The sequence below is a fragment of the Mesitornis unicolor genome, unplaced genomic scaffold (genome assembly GCF_000695765.1).
Source record: "Mesitornis unicolor isolate BGI_N332 unplaced genomic scaffold, ASM69576v1 scaffold11684, whole genome shotgun sequence".
Lineage (NCBI taxonomy): Eukaryota > Metazoa > Chordata > Aves > Mesitornithiformes > Mesitornithidae > Mesitornis > Mesitornis unicolor.
The window spans coordinates 40,552-56,040 of record NW_010180844.1 but is presented as its reverse complement, the minus strand read 5'-3'; the positions used below and the strand labels follow the sequence as shown (position 1 = coordinate 56,040).

Here is a 15,489-nt window from a genome sequence, read left to right as displayed (position 1 = left end):
AAAATCAACAAGGAACAGATTTTGAAGAGGGCAAGGGAAGAGCCCACTGCTCCCTTCTGCTTTGTATCTGTTTACAATCTCCAAACCATGCAAACTTTTGTGGTTTTAAGTTTTTTGTGGGTTGTCTTTTTTCTTTTTTTTTAAATTCTTACCTGGGAGCCTTCATCACACAAAGGACTGTTGAAAAAGGTCAGAATGACCTGGAAAATCCTCTGGTAGTCATACAGCTCGTAGCAATGTTTATCACGCAACCCTTCTCCGAGAAATCTGAGAATCCAATCACGTTCTGTTTTGTACTAGAGGGAATAAATAAGAAAAATACCACCATCAGACATTTCAAAATGACGCCTGCTCATGAGAGCACAAAAACCCTGGTTCCCTGGGAGTGCCAGCCCACTGCTTAACAGCGTTTTCTGAACATCTCTACTTGCATCCCTATCCAATTAATATACATCAGGAGCATTCACTCTGCAGCTCAAATATGCACTGATAATGGAACTTTTAAAGTTTCTGATATACCTCAGTTGAACTCAAGATTAATAATCTGAGCTCAAATACAAATGTAAGCTAGCTAGGGCTGAACATTCTGTTTGTTGTGCTTACAGAACACATACAGCACAACTCATAATTTCATTATGTGTTAGTGTTAAAAAAAATCCCAAAACAAAACAATAGAGAAACCCAGAAATAATACTTCTAATTCAAACACAAAACAAAAAAAGGATGCCTCTAATTAATTACCTACGGAAAAGTAAGATTTTATTGCATTTTTATACATTTTTTTTCTATTATTTTCTGAAGAATTAGTGGATGCCAAAGATGGGATTCCTACATTACCTCGAAATCAAAACTGTAGAAAAGCTGGAAAAATCCTGGTACTTTCCTTAGGTCCAAATACTGGTGTGACAGAAGGAATCTGTTTACCTTCAGATACATGTGCTCCTCTGTGAAAAGAAACAATGGTTATTGAGGAGGAGGACAACGTTCATAATATACAACCACGCAGAAAAATAAATGGAACCTGCATTTTCCAGTGTTTCAACGAGCTGTCGGAACATCACGTTGATTACAGAAGGAGGCCTTCTGCTCTAAGGCTGATTATACTGTTGGCCACCCCTCCTCCTGTCTTCCCCCAAATTAAAAGCTCATTCAGAGTGGGCACAGAGCAGGTGAGAAAATAAACATTCAGCATGGCTCTGATTTCAGCAAATCCAAGGATACTTCATTGACAAAACAGAAGTCTGCAGCAAAGTGAGAGGCAAATCTCTCCACATTTCAAGCCTAACGCTTCATGTCAGGCAATCATAATTTTTAATCTACAGACCAGACGTGTCCCCTGGAACAGGCTGCCCAGAGAGACTATACAGTCTCCATCCTTGGAGGCTTTCTTGGACCAGTCCAGAGGTCTGGAGGTTTTCTAGAATAAAGCCCTGCACAAAGTGGTCTGCCTTCATAGCTGGCCCTGCTTTGGGCAGAGGGTTTAGCTAGAGGTGCCTTCCAAACTGAACTACTCCCCAGTGTTATGATTCTCCTTTCAACAATGACTTATGCTGATTCAGTATCCAGGGACAAAAGGACACTGAGGCCAACATACTCCGATCTGCTGAATGGGACCCGCACACTCATCTAGTTTCACTCATCTAGTCCTCTGTCCACCACCACCCCAAAATTAGGGGGAGGCAGTGGCTTCATCCCTGATGGATCAGACTGGTTTTGTATGCAAATCAAAATGGCACTTCCCATTTCTCCAGTGAGGCGGTCTGCCCAAGCATTGAAGGTTTTCTTTGAAACACAGGAAAGTATACTTCATGGCTCCTACCAGTGTCACAGCTCTCTCATCTTCAGTATCAGTCAGGGACACAGTCACTCACCCCAGGAGTTCACCATGCACAGCAGGTTACAGTACCTGGCTTCAGAATCTGCTGTGCCACACGAGCGATGTAGAGGGTCAAAGAGAAGGTAAATCTGAGGTTTGGCTGCCAGATTCCATTTTGCACAGCATCCAAGAGATACAGCAACTGCAGCACAAGAGCCCAGGGAGAAAAGCTTGAATCATAGCTCAAACAAATACAACAGGAGAGCGTGAATACGCAAATAAGCTCTTAGGCCACAAATCAAATACCAATCCCACCAGGATTTCCATCCGTACAAATAAAATTCCTAGAGAATTTCTAAAACACCCTTTTCTGCCCATTGACTGTAACAGCAGGAAACACAAAGTGACAGAAAAACAACAGAATGGAGGATAAAAATCTTATTTTAGCTCTCTCACCATGTGTATGTAAACAAATGGGTAAAGCAGCAACTCTCTCTTAAGTGCCCATGATCTAACATGTCTAACCTGGCAAGCTATCAACCGAGCTCCGTCTTACCTGACTCTTCTCTCGAAAGCGAGCTCCTTCCAGATGAGAACGAAAGGAAGCCAGGACAAAATATGCGGCTGCTCTCATGTTGGAGTCATAGCTGCTCAGGGCAGCTACTGTTAGACCCAGGGCATTGACTTCGACAAACTTGTGACATGGCACTACACACTCTGTGTGGGAAGAGGGGGAAAAAGAAAGAAAAACACCCAGTGGATCATATTCATGTGTCCTAAGGTTTATAACAGCACTACAATCCTTAACAAAACTTCTATTCATAAACACCAGTTTCTAGATCTACTGCTACAAACCACTACTTCACTGCAGGCATCGTGCAAATCACTCTCAACAGGATTTCTTTACCTTTTAATGTGCTTAGTCTCATTTACGTGAGAGAGAGACAACTCTGCCTGCTAGGCCATGCGAAGTTAGGAGTAAATTCTGTGAAGACATCACGTATCTCACTGTTTCAGGCAAGTTAAGTACAAGGTAGGACAACTGGGAAAATTCTCCTCCTCAAAACATTTTTTGGGCACTTGATAAGTCTGTGCCTGAAAAAAGGCACAGGGTGAGAGAGTTGGGGCTGTTCAGCCTGAGGAAGAGAAGGCTCCAGGGGGACCTTATTGCAGCCTTCTGAAAGGGGCTTACAAGAAAGCTGGGAGGGACTTTTTACAAGAGTAGTGATAGAACGAGAGGGAATGGTTTTAAACTGGAAGAGGGTGGATTTAGACTAGACATTAGGAAGAATTTCCTTACTGTGAAGGTGGTGAGACACTGGCACAGGTTGCCCAGGGAAGTTGTGGATGTCCCCTCCCTGGGAGTGTCCAAGGCCAGGTTGGATGAGGCTTTGGGCAACCTGGTCTGGTGGGAGGTGTCCCTGCCCATGGCAGGGGGTTGGACTGGATGAGCTTTAAGGTCCCTTCCAACCTGAACCATTCTATGATTCTGTGAAAGACTGGCATAGCCAATGAAAAGCCTATCTGCACTAAAGAACTTCTGTAATTGAAGGGACAGGCAAATAATACATAAATACGCTGTTAGCCACGATAAAATAACCAGTTGTTACCATGCAAGCACGAGCGACTCTGCTGGTAAGGCACGTTCCAACCAAAGTACTAAACTGTACCCCTACATCCTTCTGATGCAAACAAAATCTGGCACAAACAATCCAGCAATGAACAGTAAGCAGCCAAACAGAAAACACACCCTCAAATCTAACATTTATCTCCCACAGCGTTTTGCAATCAGGATTTAGAGTTCCTCATTTAAAGGCTGTGTTTTGAAAAGCCTGTGCCATTTCTACCCACTGATGGCTAGAAATAACTTGATGTAAAACCTCCAGAATATCTCCTGTGTTATTTCTGTTCCATTCACCAGTAATGGAATACAATGGCACCTCAGTTGTATATCACAAGCTAAAGTGCAAATGTATTGTGGTTCTGAGTTTAGCAACAATATTCACGTGTTTTCTTGTAATTCACACTGAAGGTCAAGAAGAAGTTTCTGAGAAACAAATATTCCTATTTAAGAAGGGGCCATAGTCTTACTGGCAAGTACCTGTATTTGGTCCACCCACACAGTACCAAAATAAATATATATTTTATATATATTTATGTAAAAATCACAGAATTATCTATGTGACTGCACCAGCAGCTGGGCTTTTTCTCTCATCCTCTCCTCAACTGCCAGCACTCCTACTTCAATTTCATGCCTGGCAGCTTCAAACCCAGCTCTGCTGGTTATGGGCCAGGCAACAGCAGGGTCTCCACCTCCCAGCACTGCCCCCCAGGCAGCCCATGGCTATGTGACCAATGCAAAGGCATCACTGAATTGCAAGAACAGATCTTTTCAGTGAGCGGTTTTACGAGTTATTTCAATACCAGCTCTTACTGTACACTTCCCTCCACCACTCCTCCTCACCAAAGCACATCAAGTTTAACCAGCGTAATGCAAAACAGCTCAGTCATTCTCCCAGTGAGCAAAAAGCTCCCTCATTTGTTAGCATGGGATACCTCTCCCATCATCAGAGCTCGTACAGATACAGCTGTACCCTCCTCTACTTCCAGGCACTGGGCAAGGCCACCATCTGACTGTCAAAGTAAAAATGATGAGAGGAGTAGCAACAACAGATCAGGAGGAAGAGAAACAGAGTCCAGAAAGATGCCTAAATCTGTGTCTTCTGCTACCTCCTGCCTGTGGCAAAGCAACTCTGTACTTCCCACTCTTCAGGCAAGATGCGAGGGTGCAAGGGAGTGGGAAACGGTCACTTTCTGCTGAATCCCAAGTGAACATGCAAAGATGAGCTAAAACTTGTCTGTCTGCAGAGGGTTCTCGATCACTTATGGACATCTCACACAAAGCCCTGGCCTATACAACAACCCCTCCTCAGCACAGGATCCAGTATGTGCTGCATGTCCTTTCACAGCAAGCCACCACATGACTCTCCTTCAGAGCGCAGTTCTTGAGAACTACTAATGTACACCACCGAGACAGCCAAAGTGGAGAGTTTTATGGGGTGGCACCACACAGTGAAATCCAAGGTCCTCACTTCAGCAGTAAAGTTCATGCTGGTCACAGAAAGATTTATTTGGAAAACTTTATTTCACTGAAAACACGCACTGGAAATATTTTCCATCCAGCTGACCTTGGAGAGTGCATTCAACAACTAACATAAAATAACAAGCTATTATTTTTTTTTTTAAAAAGAAGTTAATTCTATGTCTGACATACAGTTTGTTTAAAGTACCTTGAGAACCACGATGGAAAAAGCTTTCCGCAAGATGCTTATCAGAGCTAAAGTTAGACAGAACTTGCTGTTTGCCCAGCTCCACACTTACTTTTCACTCAGAGAGCATTAAACACTGTGCAGTAAGTCTCTGCGTATAACCCCAGCAGTTACATTACATCTGTGCACGGGGCACGGCACAGCCAGTACAAAGAGCAAACAAATAAAGAGGAGCTGGGAATTCCAAGAGCAGCAAACACGCTTTGGGAGCACCACAGGACCAGAGCTCATAAATCACTCGGGCCCTTTAAAAATTCTCCTCTTAGGACACAGGCTCTCACTCAGCACGAAGCAGAGAAGAGAACTATTTCTCCCTCTCTGCAGTTCTAGAGTCAGCCCATGTTGGCACAGCCACTGCCTCCACAGCCCTGCAAGAACACAATGTGTGAGTGCTCCCTCAACCCCACCACTTCCCACACAGACGGTGCCCCTCGCTGGCTGACTGTAGCACTGCTGAGGCTGACCAACAGCCACCACATCCCTCCCACCAGTTACAGTGGTGGCCTTCAGGTGGTGGGTGCTGATGACAGGTGCGTGACAGCGGTGCTTTTTCCAACTATTACACCCAGGTGCAAAAGACACTGGCTGTCCCAGCTCTTTGAGCCAGCAATGTGCCCTTGCACTCAAGAAGGCCAATGGCATCCTGGGGTGTATCAGAAGGGGTGTGGTGAGTAGGTCAAGAGAGGTTCTCCTTCCCCTCTACTCTGCCCTGGTGAGACCACATTTAGAATACTGTGTTCAGTTCTGGGCCCCTCAGTTCAAGAAGGACAGGGAATTGCTTGAAAGAGTCCAGCGCAGAGCCACAAAAATGATGGAGGGAGTGGAGCATCTCCCTTATGAGGAGCGGCTGAAGGAGCTGGGTCTCTTTAGCTTGGAGAAGAGGAGACTGAGGGGTGACCTCATTAATGTTTATGAATTTGTAAAGGGCGAGTGGCAGGAGGAAGGAGCCAGGCTTTTCTCAGTGATCACCAATGACAGGACAAGGGGCAATGGGAGCAAGCTGGAGCATAGGAGGTTCAACCTGAACTTGAGGAAAAACTTTACTGTACGGGTTACAGAGCACTGGCCCAGGCTGTCCAGAGAGGTTGTGGAGTCTCCTTCTCTGGAGACATTCAAAACCTGCCTGGACGTGTTCCTGTGTGACCTGGTCTAGGTGATCCGGCTCTGGCAGGGGGGTTGGACTGGATGATCTTTCGAGGTCCCTTCCAACTCCTAATATTCTGTGATCAGTAACAATCTCAAAGACCCAGCATTGACTGCATCGTCTAATGACTCCCTACTGCAAAACACCAAATAGTTCTGGTACCCTTTTTTCCTCAGTAGGACTACAAGACAGTTATTTTTACTGTTGTCAACATTACACAGAGTAGTTTACAACTATAGCTAAGCACAGGCTAAGAACACACAAAACAAGTACTGTACTGTAAGGGTACAGGTGACCAAAGAAGGACGTAAGCATGATTTCACTGAAAGACAGTTATCAACCTGCCAATTGCTTCTGAGGTTACTGTTGTGGAAAGCCAAATCCAGCTGTACCTACACAGCGGTTAACCATCATCAACAAAAGGAGGTAGCTGGTTAGGAAATGCCTTATGCTACTTGTCTCACTTTGATCTTTAAGGGCTCTCTAGACAGACAGCGTGCCTGTGAAGTACAGCAGGGATACGCATATGCGAAGCATGGTAATGTCAAACAAGAAAAGTGAGGCTAAGCAACTAGTTTTCAAGCACCGTGTAGATCTCACCAAACTTTCCAACAGCTCTGAGCAAGGTCTACTCATGTCATAAAGTGGTCCTATGCATCTCTGTCTGATGGAAAATGAGTTGGCTGAAGTTTGCTGATACTCTGACCACAGCCTGCAACAGGCCAGATCTCCAGCCAATTCAGCCAGGGTGTCCCTCACAGAAATCAATACCCCTGCAGAGATTCACTCTGGTCAGGAAACAACTTCACCCTTAATGTCAGTTATACCTTGTTACTTTTTAAGTCATTCTGAAAGTTACAATCCAAGGCAGTAGGTGGCTAAATGATGTATGTTTCTTCTATCCAAAGCCAGGCACAAATTTCTTTGTAGCTCTTAAATCAAGAATAACAGAGCTACAGATGGAGCCATGCAGCTCCTGCAGCAGAGTAAAATGACACTAAATTTCGAAAAGAAATATTCACTTTACCTGGTCTGGTCAGTTCACTAAAAAGCTGAAGCAGAAAACAAGGATCGTAGAAGTCATCAAGACTCTTGACAGTTTCATCTCTATATAGTGACTCTGGTACCTCCTGAAACCAAGTCCAAACCAGTATTTGTAAGGAACACCACAATTTCCAGTGTGGTTTTAAACTTCCCCAACCACCTCATCCAATTAGAAAGCAGCCGATACTAAAACTTGCAAAATTTTATGCAACGCAGGGTGAGACACGCTTGTATTTCAATCTCTTTCACTATCAGGGTTCCAAAACTATTTCCCCTGAGTGGCACAAAGAGGTACAGAAGCATGGTAGCAAACCGCAGGAGAAACTGAAGAGCCCATTATCAGTGGATCCTTGGACAGTCAAATTTAACAACTGTTTAAAAGTCAAATTCTGATCTCATTTATTCATGGCAATCTTTGCAATGCTGTACAATCACACCCACCAACACGATGCGGTCTGTATATTGCAATTTGAAAAATGCTCCTAAATAATTAATTCCATCCCTGCCGTGAATTTAAATTACTCTCCTTATGTAAACAAATTGCAATGTATTTATTACATGAATGCAAGAAAGAAATTACTGAAGTGAAAGGCTCTCTTTCTACACCAAAAGAAGGGTAATTTAGCAATCTGAACCAGAGCACCTGTGACAACAGAAGACGGCGATGCTGAGGAAAAGAAAGAATTGTCCTCATCATCTTTTCTCGGTCTAGCAGACACAGAAACTCCTCCATGCTCGGCTGCTGCCACAGTGACTTCCCTAAACTCTTGCAAGTCTTGTGATGCTCCACAGCAGCCGGACCCCACAGCAGGATTCTTAAACATTGCAAAAAGTAAAGGCATTCGTCAACAGACTGCTAGCACCAAGCGAAAAGCAATTACAGAGGATATAAATTAGTACTTAAATTTTCCCTTCACTTGTACTTATTATCCTGTGGGAACTGGAAACTAGGAACTTGTTTCCCTGGCAACACCTTTTTCATCCATCCAAAAGGTTTTCAAATTCAGTCGGAGAGTGTCTCATTAACTACTTCCTACCCTGTTAATCCAAGTCAGAACTTACCTTCCCAGAAAAAACACTTTTTGATTTAAGCTGTAAATACAGATAAGTATGACAGCAGCTGCATGAAGAGACAGTGATCAGGACCTGGCCAGACAGGGTTGTCTCAAATGCAATCGATACTTCAAACCAGCATCACAGTGGTTCAGTGTAACATAAATCCTCACTCTGCTCCTCCAAGTTGCTCCTTAGACTCCACTTACTTTGCTATTGTGCTTAAACTGCTACTGATACTGTCTTTTATTATGTGGGTACTGCCAGCAGCAATGGTGACAGGCTCCTCATCACTCAGAATGTGAAGGCTCCCACTTGTCATAAAAGTTGGGCTCTGCTGGGCTGCATGTACAGCACTTTTCCTGAATGTTCTCTATATTTACCCAAACTCTTCAGTGCTGGGATAAAGTCTAAGCAAGCATCTGGCTACCAATTCATTTCAGGATACAGTATGAAATTGTTCTTCCTTTAAAAAGGCTACAAAGGTTTTGGGACCTAACTACCTTTGAAATCAGCCTCCTGCTCACATAACATCCTCCCATTTGCAAACACTTTCAGTAAAGATCTACACAGGATGTGAAGACCTTATTGCAGTCTTCCAGTTCCTGAAGGGGTCCTACAGGAAAGCTGGGGAGAGACTTTTTACAGGGGCAGGTAGCGATCGAATGAAGGGTAATGGTTTTAAACTGGAAGAAAGTAGATTTAGACTGGATATTAGGAAGAAATTCTTTACTGTGAGGGTGGTGAGACACTGGCACAGGTTGCCCAGGGAAGCTGTGGATGCCCCCTCTCTGGAAGTGTTCAAGGCCAGGTTGGACAGGGCTTTGAGCAACCTGGTCTGGTGGGAGGTGTCTCTGCCCATGGCAGGGGCTTGGACGGGATGGTATTTAAGGTCCCTTCCAACCCAAACCATTCTGTGATTCTAAGATGACTGAAAAGAGCAAGGGCTGTGCTGAGTAGCGAATCTTGTATGCCAAGAGAACAGAGAAGGGGAAGGAGTTCTTCCCTAGTAACTTGTGCTTTGACCTCCATCTATGACAAAATCCCTATAGTGGGTTCTTATTAAAGAGAGTGAGGGACTACGGAAATGACAGTCTCTCACCCAGCCCACAGACACCCAAAAACTTGGGCAACACACAAGAATTACATTAAGAATGGGAAATGAATAGGAAGAATGGGAAGCAACCTTCACATCTAGCTTTGACCTTGCTCACTGTTTACCTCAGTTAAAAACAAGATCCTGGAAAAATGCCAGTTGTGAGACTGCTTATTTGTGTGTAGTTAGTCAAACAAAAGAAGATGGTCTGCTTACCTGGACTTTATAAGACTTTGATTATTCTTCTCATATAACTGAAGCAGTAGCAGTATCTTCTGATCTAAAAAACCAAGACGAAACCCAAAGTCAGTCACCTAGGAAGATGAAAACCCAATCTAGAGGCAAGTACCTTTTTCCCAGGCAAACCACTTACCTACAGCACTCAGCGTAGCCCCATAGGCACCCAGCAACACGGCAAGGTGACTGCTCTCACAGACAGAAGGTCTGAGTTTCACAACTGTCAGCAGTATATCCACCAAGGCCTCTGAAACAAACACACAGCTTTAGCTTTGGTGCTCTCTCAGTCAGATAGTGCGTATATAAATACCCTCAGACATACATACCCTCTCTAAATAGATGCACACACAGTACTGAACATTTTAGATCAAGATCTATCTCTATAAATACCCAAACCCATTTCCCTGACTCCACTAAAAGATGATTACGATGCTTTCAATTCAAGTGGAACAACTTATTTTGAAGAAGTTAAAACAGTATTTCCAAGCTGGACACACAAATGTTGCCGTGATGCGAGGTCCACAATGTGGCAGACTGCCCTGCAGAAACGTCCCATGTGTACATACTTGCTCTCTCGTTAAAAAGAAGCACTATGCCCTATCCTACAATACCGCAGCTCCCTCCTCTCCCAAGAAGGCATTGTAAATTATCTCAGGATTTACACAGAATAAAGGCAGACATCCCAGCAACCTCTCCAAACTACTCAAGAAGTTACAGTAAGAATTTGCAAGTTGACACCCCAGCTGCAGTAACTTATCAAAATGCTTCTACACTGTCCATTGAAACAGGGGTCATCACCGCAGAACCCAGTTCATTAGCAAGCTACCAGAACTCTGTCCTGGGGCATAAAAATATTATCCACCTTTATGTTATGACAATCAAGTAAGTGGTCAAGTTTCTCAAAGACAAACAGGGTATCTGTGGCAGATTCAAGACCTGAATCCAGATTTGTTTACTCCCAGCATCTGAAAAGGCATGGGCTTTTTCTCCTAGTGTCTACAGGAATATGAAACATATGTCAAAACAAAACAGATCATCAAGACAACATAAAGCCTGTGAACGTGGTCTTGACACCGATGAATGAATGCCCTCCTGACAACAAGTTTCTGAATTACTGAAGTCAGCCTCAAAGAATTCATCTTGCTGCTCTACAGAAATACACTGAAAAGGTAAAACATATACAGTATGCAGCAAAATCTATTACTTATTTTGAATTTCACTGTATTTTGTGACTTCACAGGAGCTTATTGCTCAAGGGATTTAAAACCTTTTTGTTTTAAAAGTTTGTTTACATGTTGCTCACTGATATACACAAAATTTGTTACCAATATGCTGCCCTGAGAATTTCCTTGCCTTTTCTTATACAGCTCCTTCAATCACTGAATCTCAAAGCTCTGTAAGGTAGGACAAAGCCAAGGTGTATGTAGACTAAATGACTGGTTCAAGGTCAGGTAGAATTTCAGTTGGCAGAGACGAAGGAACAAAGCCAATCCTACACAGGAACTAGCACCCAATTTATACTACTCATGGAAGGATATCCCTGTGAAAGATTTCAATATCAAATACACATTTATTAAATTAACACTTCTGATACAACTTGCAAAATCAACTTAAAATCTTCTGTATCAACCTATTGTAAAATAGATTTAAACATCACACTTGTTTCTAACAAAACCTTATATGCACTTCAGTGATCTTGCACTAACAGCCTCACAGAAACCAAAAGAATCAACTCAAGATTTCAACAGGGTTAAAAAAACAAACAAACACAAAACCTCAAACCCACCTTTTCAGTAGTTTTAGAAAACATAAGTGTTCAGAACTGGCAGCCATAAAATAAATGCAACATTTGGATCCAGGCAGAGGTAGAATTTACAACTAAATGCTAGTATTCTGGAATTGTTTAATAGCCTTGCAAGTATACGTAGGAGGATAGGTTGCTGGATGGGTAGAATATAATGCAAGAAAGACAAGATTACTAAATACAGTTACAGCGAAAAAGAAGATAAAAAATACCTCTTGTCTGGATGTTCATGTCATCGTCTTCTCTTGACCTCAGTATGGCTGACAAAAACTGAGAGTGCTGCGTGACCATCATGTGAAGTTTGCAGAGCTTGACTAAACTCTGGCTAGAGGATTCTTCCTTGTATAATAACTTAACAGCAACGTTCAGGAGTTTCAAAAATGCTTCATCTCTGTAGCGGTACCTTTAGAAGCAAGGAGCACAGAAAAGTCAGATGCCAGCCAAACCCAAAGAACTCTGGTTGAAAAAAATCTGCTTAAGAAGTGAGAGCTTTGCAAAGACAACAAACTTAGTAAAACCTAAACACATATTTAAAGAATGAAAACATATGCACCTCTTTCCCTGCGCTGTTCTGATTTAGTTCTTTTTAAGCGATACTAGTATCGTAATTATGAAGGAGAATCGACACCCAGCCACGCTTCTAAGTGCACTGATGTTAATAAAGGACTGGAATTATGCCTACTAGCCCTTCAGACAGCGACCCTTCAGATTAACACTTCTACCTCCACAGAAGCTAGTAGTATCCTAAACTATTTTTTATTTATTTTATTTAAATGGTACGTTTAAAGGTGAAAGATCTGATCCTGTTCTCATACGAACTGTGTTTAAGAAATATCTTAAATAAAAAGAAGTTATATGAACATAAAGCTTCTTTGTGCCAGCTAAACAGCAGTTAGTCCAGCTATCCAGTTAGCTATGCTGGCTATGCTAACTGGAGCACAAAATCCAAATCTGCCTGCAGTTGTGCAGGTTCAGGCTTCAGTGAAGTCAGTGGATGTGACAAAGTGCATCCTGAGAAATCAGGAGCATTGTCAGACCTGACTGAATTCAATGGGGACAGGGTACTTCCAGTATAATGTAGGACAAGGCCTCCTTGCGTCTCCTACAGCACCTTTAGTGCATCTCAGAATCACTTACTTGAGTCCTGTCTTCACAAAGTTGTTCCAGTCATCTGGGTCCACTTCTTCAACAGAGAGCTGTGCATGCAGTAAGTGAAAACAGATGTTTCCATTTAGCACACAGAGCTTCTATGGATCATCAACACGAGCAATTTTTGTTCAGCAGACACACTAACAACATGCAAGCCAAGCTCAAAGGACAACAGGGAAGAAAGCTCTTGGATACCCCAATCCTACCTCCTGATTCAAATGAAACTGCAAGTCTTGTTTTGTTGGTCCTGGGAGCAAGTGGCATATGGGCTGTATACAATTAAAAAGCAAGCTGGTTTGTGGGTACCAAAAAACCCAGAGTCTTGAAACTCCTCACACTCCCAGAGTGTGAAAGGAATAAAAAGTTGGCAAGTCAAAGCACAAGACTCAAGTGCTGGGTTTTTGTGTACCTACAACGTGCTTAAGCTAACCAACCTTTGCATGTGGCAAACAGGGGTGGCTGGGTGTACATGTTCTTTACAAAAACTCATCTTCCCTGAAATGCTATAAACCACAATAAACAACAATGACTTTTAAGAAGACAGACAGCTGCACATCCCAGCAGTCCCAGTAATGGTAGGTGCTAACCTCATCAGGCCTGCAGACACCATCAGGATGAACACTAGGAGGTGGCCACTCAGGTCCTGCAAGACTCCCATCCTGTACAGTCAATCATGAACTAAAAGGGAGTCTCACCAGAAGCCAGCAACAGGTCAGAAGCATTCACTGCCTGCAAAGACCTTCATTTTTATGTCTTACACAAATCTGCCTACCTTACTGAAGTGCAAAAGAAACAGTAGCACAGAGGGAATGGTCAACTTTATAATTGTGTTCTTTATAATCAAAGTCTGGATTCCTACAACCAACTAGATTTCTGCCACAGACTTCAGAGGGTATGGCAGGTTGGTCTTGTCAGAAGTGTCTATCACTTTTTTGTTTTTAAATAAAAACATCCATTGGCAACCCTTGATCTTTAACTTCTGAACACCTCAAACGCTAATTTTCAAAGGGGACTTTTAGCAGAAAGCCATCATCAAGAACCACTCAAAACTGCTTCTTACAAAGGATTAGCAGGGCTAAGTTAATTCTAAAAGCTATGAAAAGCCCCCAGAAGCCATAACCTATAAACCAGAAAATAAAGTCTCGTCTATATTTACCCAAGATATAAGAGCACAGTAACACATACACACACAGTCACATTCTGGCAATGCAGATAAAAAGAGGTCTCACCAGTAATTCTTCTAGCCTCAGCAGCATGGATCTCTCTACTTCTTCCTTGCTTTCATCTTTACTGCCGTTGTACATGACAATTAACCCCTTCACGCAGGCTGATAACAGGCGTCTCCTCCAGGAATGCAGCTCTTCAGAGTTTTCAAGCACTCTAGATATGGCATCTGCCACTGTCCAACTGCAGAAAGATATTGGTATTCATTTAGTTTTTAACGTTCTAACATTATTTTTGTATATTCTAAAGATCTCTTGCTGTCAAAGCTTTGATATGTCAGGTTCTCTGCAGAGAAGATGGTATTATTGTTCAGATATTGGCATTCATGCATATCTATCACAACGCTTTATAGGATAAACCTAATCCTTGAACAGGGCAACTGGATTTCCTTACCTCTCATGATTTTCTGCTTTCTCAAGAGCAGCAGGAAGCTGGTCGATCAGCTTTCGCAGTCCTTTGCTTCCTGAAGATGGCAACAACTTTGAAAGGACTTGCAGCTTCACAGTGGTCTCACAGGATGCTTCTGTGTCCTGAAATGCACTGCAGAGCTCCTTCCACAGAGCTTTCCTCAGGACAGGAATAACAGCTGAGGCGACTGTGGGGAGAGAACAAGGGACACAGGTTTCACCATCTAAGTGTGTTAAGCAACAACAGACTTATAATTACAAAAATCCCAAATTGCTTTTCTAATCAAGTGCCAGATTACTTAAGTTCCTAGGAAATCACACTACAGCAGCTGCTACTCTGCAACAGAAGTGCACTCTGCATTGCTCCATAGCACTATTAGGAAGTATTTAGCATAGCTACCAGCCAGCCACTTGCTACACCGCGGAAACCATTACACATGAGCAAACAATGCAGACCTTCAGAAGAGGGTCAACTTCCTGGTAAGAAACCTTGTCCTTGCGTCTCAGGAAGATGAAACCTTACCAGTTCTCTGACCCTGGGCTCAAACGAAATTTTCTCTCACATCAACAGAGAGCTAACAAATACCATATAAAGTCAGTCAGACAGCAGTTTCAAGCACGAAACCATCGGTGTGCCTTAGGTGCTAGAAACAGGCTTAGTTTTTTTAAGCCATCCTCTACTTTTCTGTGTGCTGACAAGGTCTTTTCACTACTTGAACTTCTCCTAGATAGAGCCAGCCTTCTCCACCAACAGCTACAGTCAGCCTGCTTTTGCTGCTATTCACATTTCTATGCAATAGGAGAAATGAAATCAAAGTGATCCTGTTCCGTCAACCTGAATCCTAACTCACGGTTTTGGTGGTAGAAAATTTAATGCTCTTGTCAATTTAATGCTGCTGTTGGTTTGGAAAGTTTTGGAGTGGCAGCTTAGGAAGGCATTACTGTAGGAAGCTATATGTAGAGATTTATTTTAGAAGAAAATTTTGGACTCTTACACTTGTAAAAGTGAAAGCTTACATTCTGCAAAACCATATGGCTATGGCATTGCACTCACCAGAGAGTGTTCTGTCTATGCCTAAGAAAAAGTTTCTGTCTCCTATACTAAACCGAGATAAGCATGAAGACATATTTTCACATGCACTAAGTATTAAATAAGGGCTTCCAAAGAGAAAACTGGGCAACAGCA

General features: G+C 42.8%; 1 protein-coding gene across 1 annotated transcript in view; it reads right to left on the bottom strand.

Annotated features, from left to right (window-relative positions):
* URB1 (URB1 ribosome biogenesis 1 homolog (S. cerevisiae)) overlaps window positions 1–15,489 on the bottom strand; it is a gene marked incomplete at its 5' end in the record, with an annotated part of 51,776 nt that overhangs the window by 6,009 nt on the left and 30,278 nt on the right. The window contains 12 exons of the mRNA XM_010183217.1: window positions 153–296; window positions 838–944; window positions 1,907–2,018; window positions 2,373–2,533; window positions 7,317–7,419; window positions 7,977–8,148; window positions 9,699–9,762; window positions 9,856–9,966; window positions 11,736–11,926; window positions 12,661–12,719; window positions 13,902–14,079; window positions 14,290–14,491. Of these exons, the coding sequence (XP_010181519.1) occupies window positions 153–296; window positions 838–944; window positions 1,907–2,018; window positions 2,373–2,533; window positions 7,317–7,419; window positions 7,977–8,148; window positions 9,699–9,762; window positions 9,856–9,966; window positions 11,736–11,926; window positions 12,661–12,719; window positions 13,902–14,079; window positions 14,290–14,491 (1,604 nt within the window). The remainder of the gene's footprint in view (window positions 1–152; window positions 297–837; window positions 945–1,906; window positions 2,019–2,372; window positions 2,534–7,316; window positions 7,420–7,976; window positions 8,149–9,698; window positions 9,763–9,855; window positions 9,967–11,735; window positions 11,927–12,660; window positions 12,720–13,901; window positions 14,080–14,289; window positions 14,492–15,489) is intronic.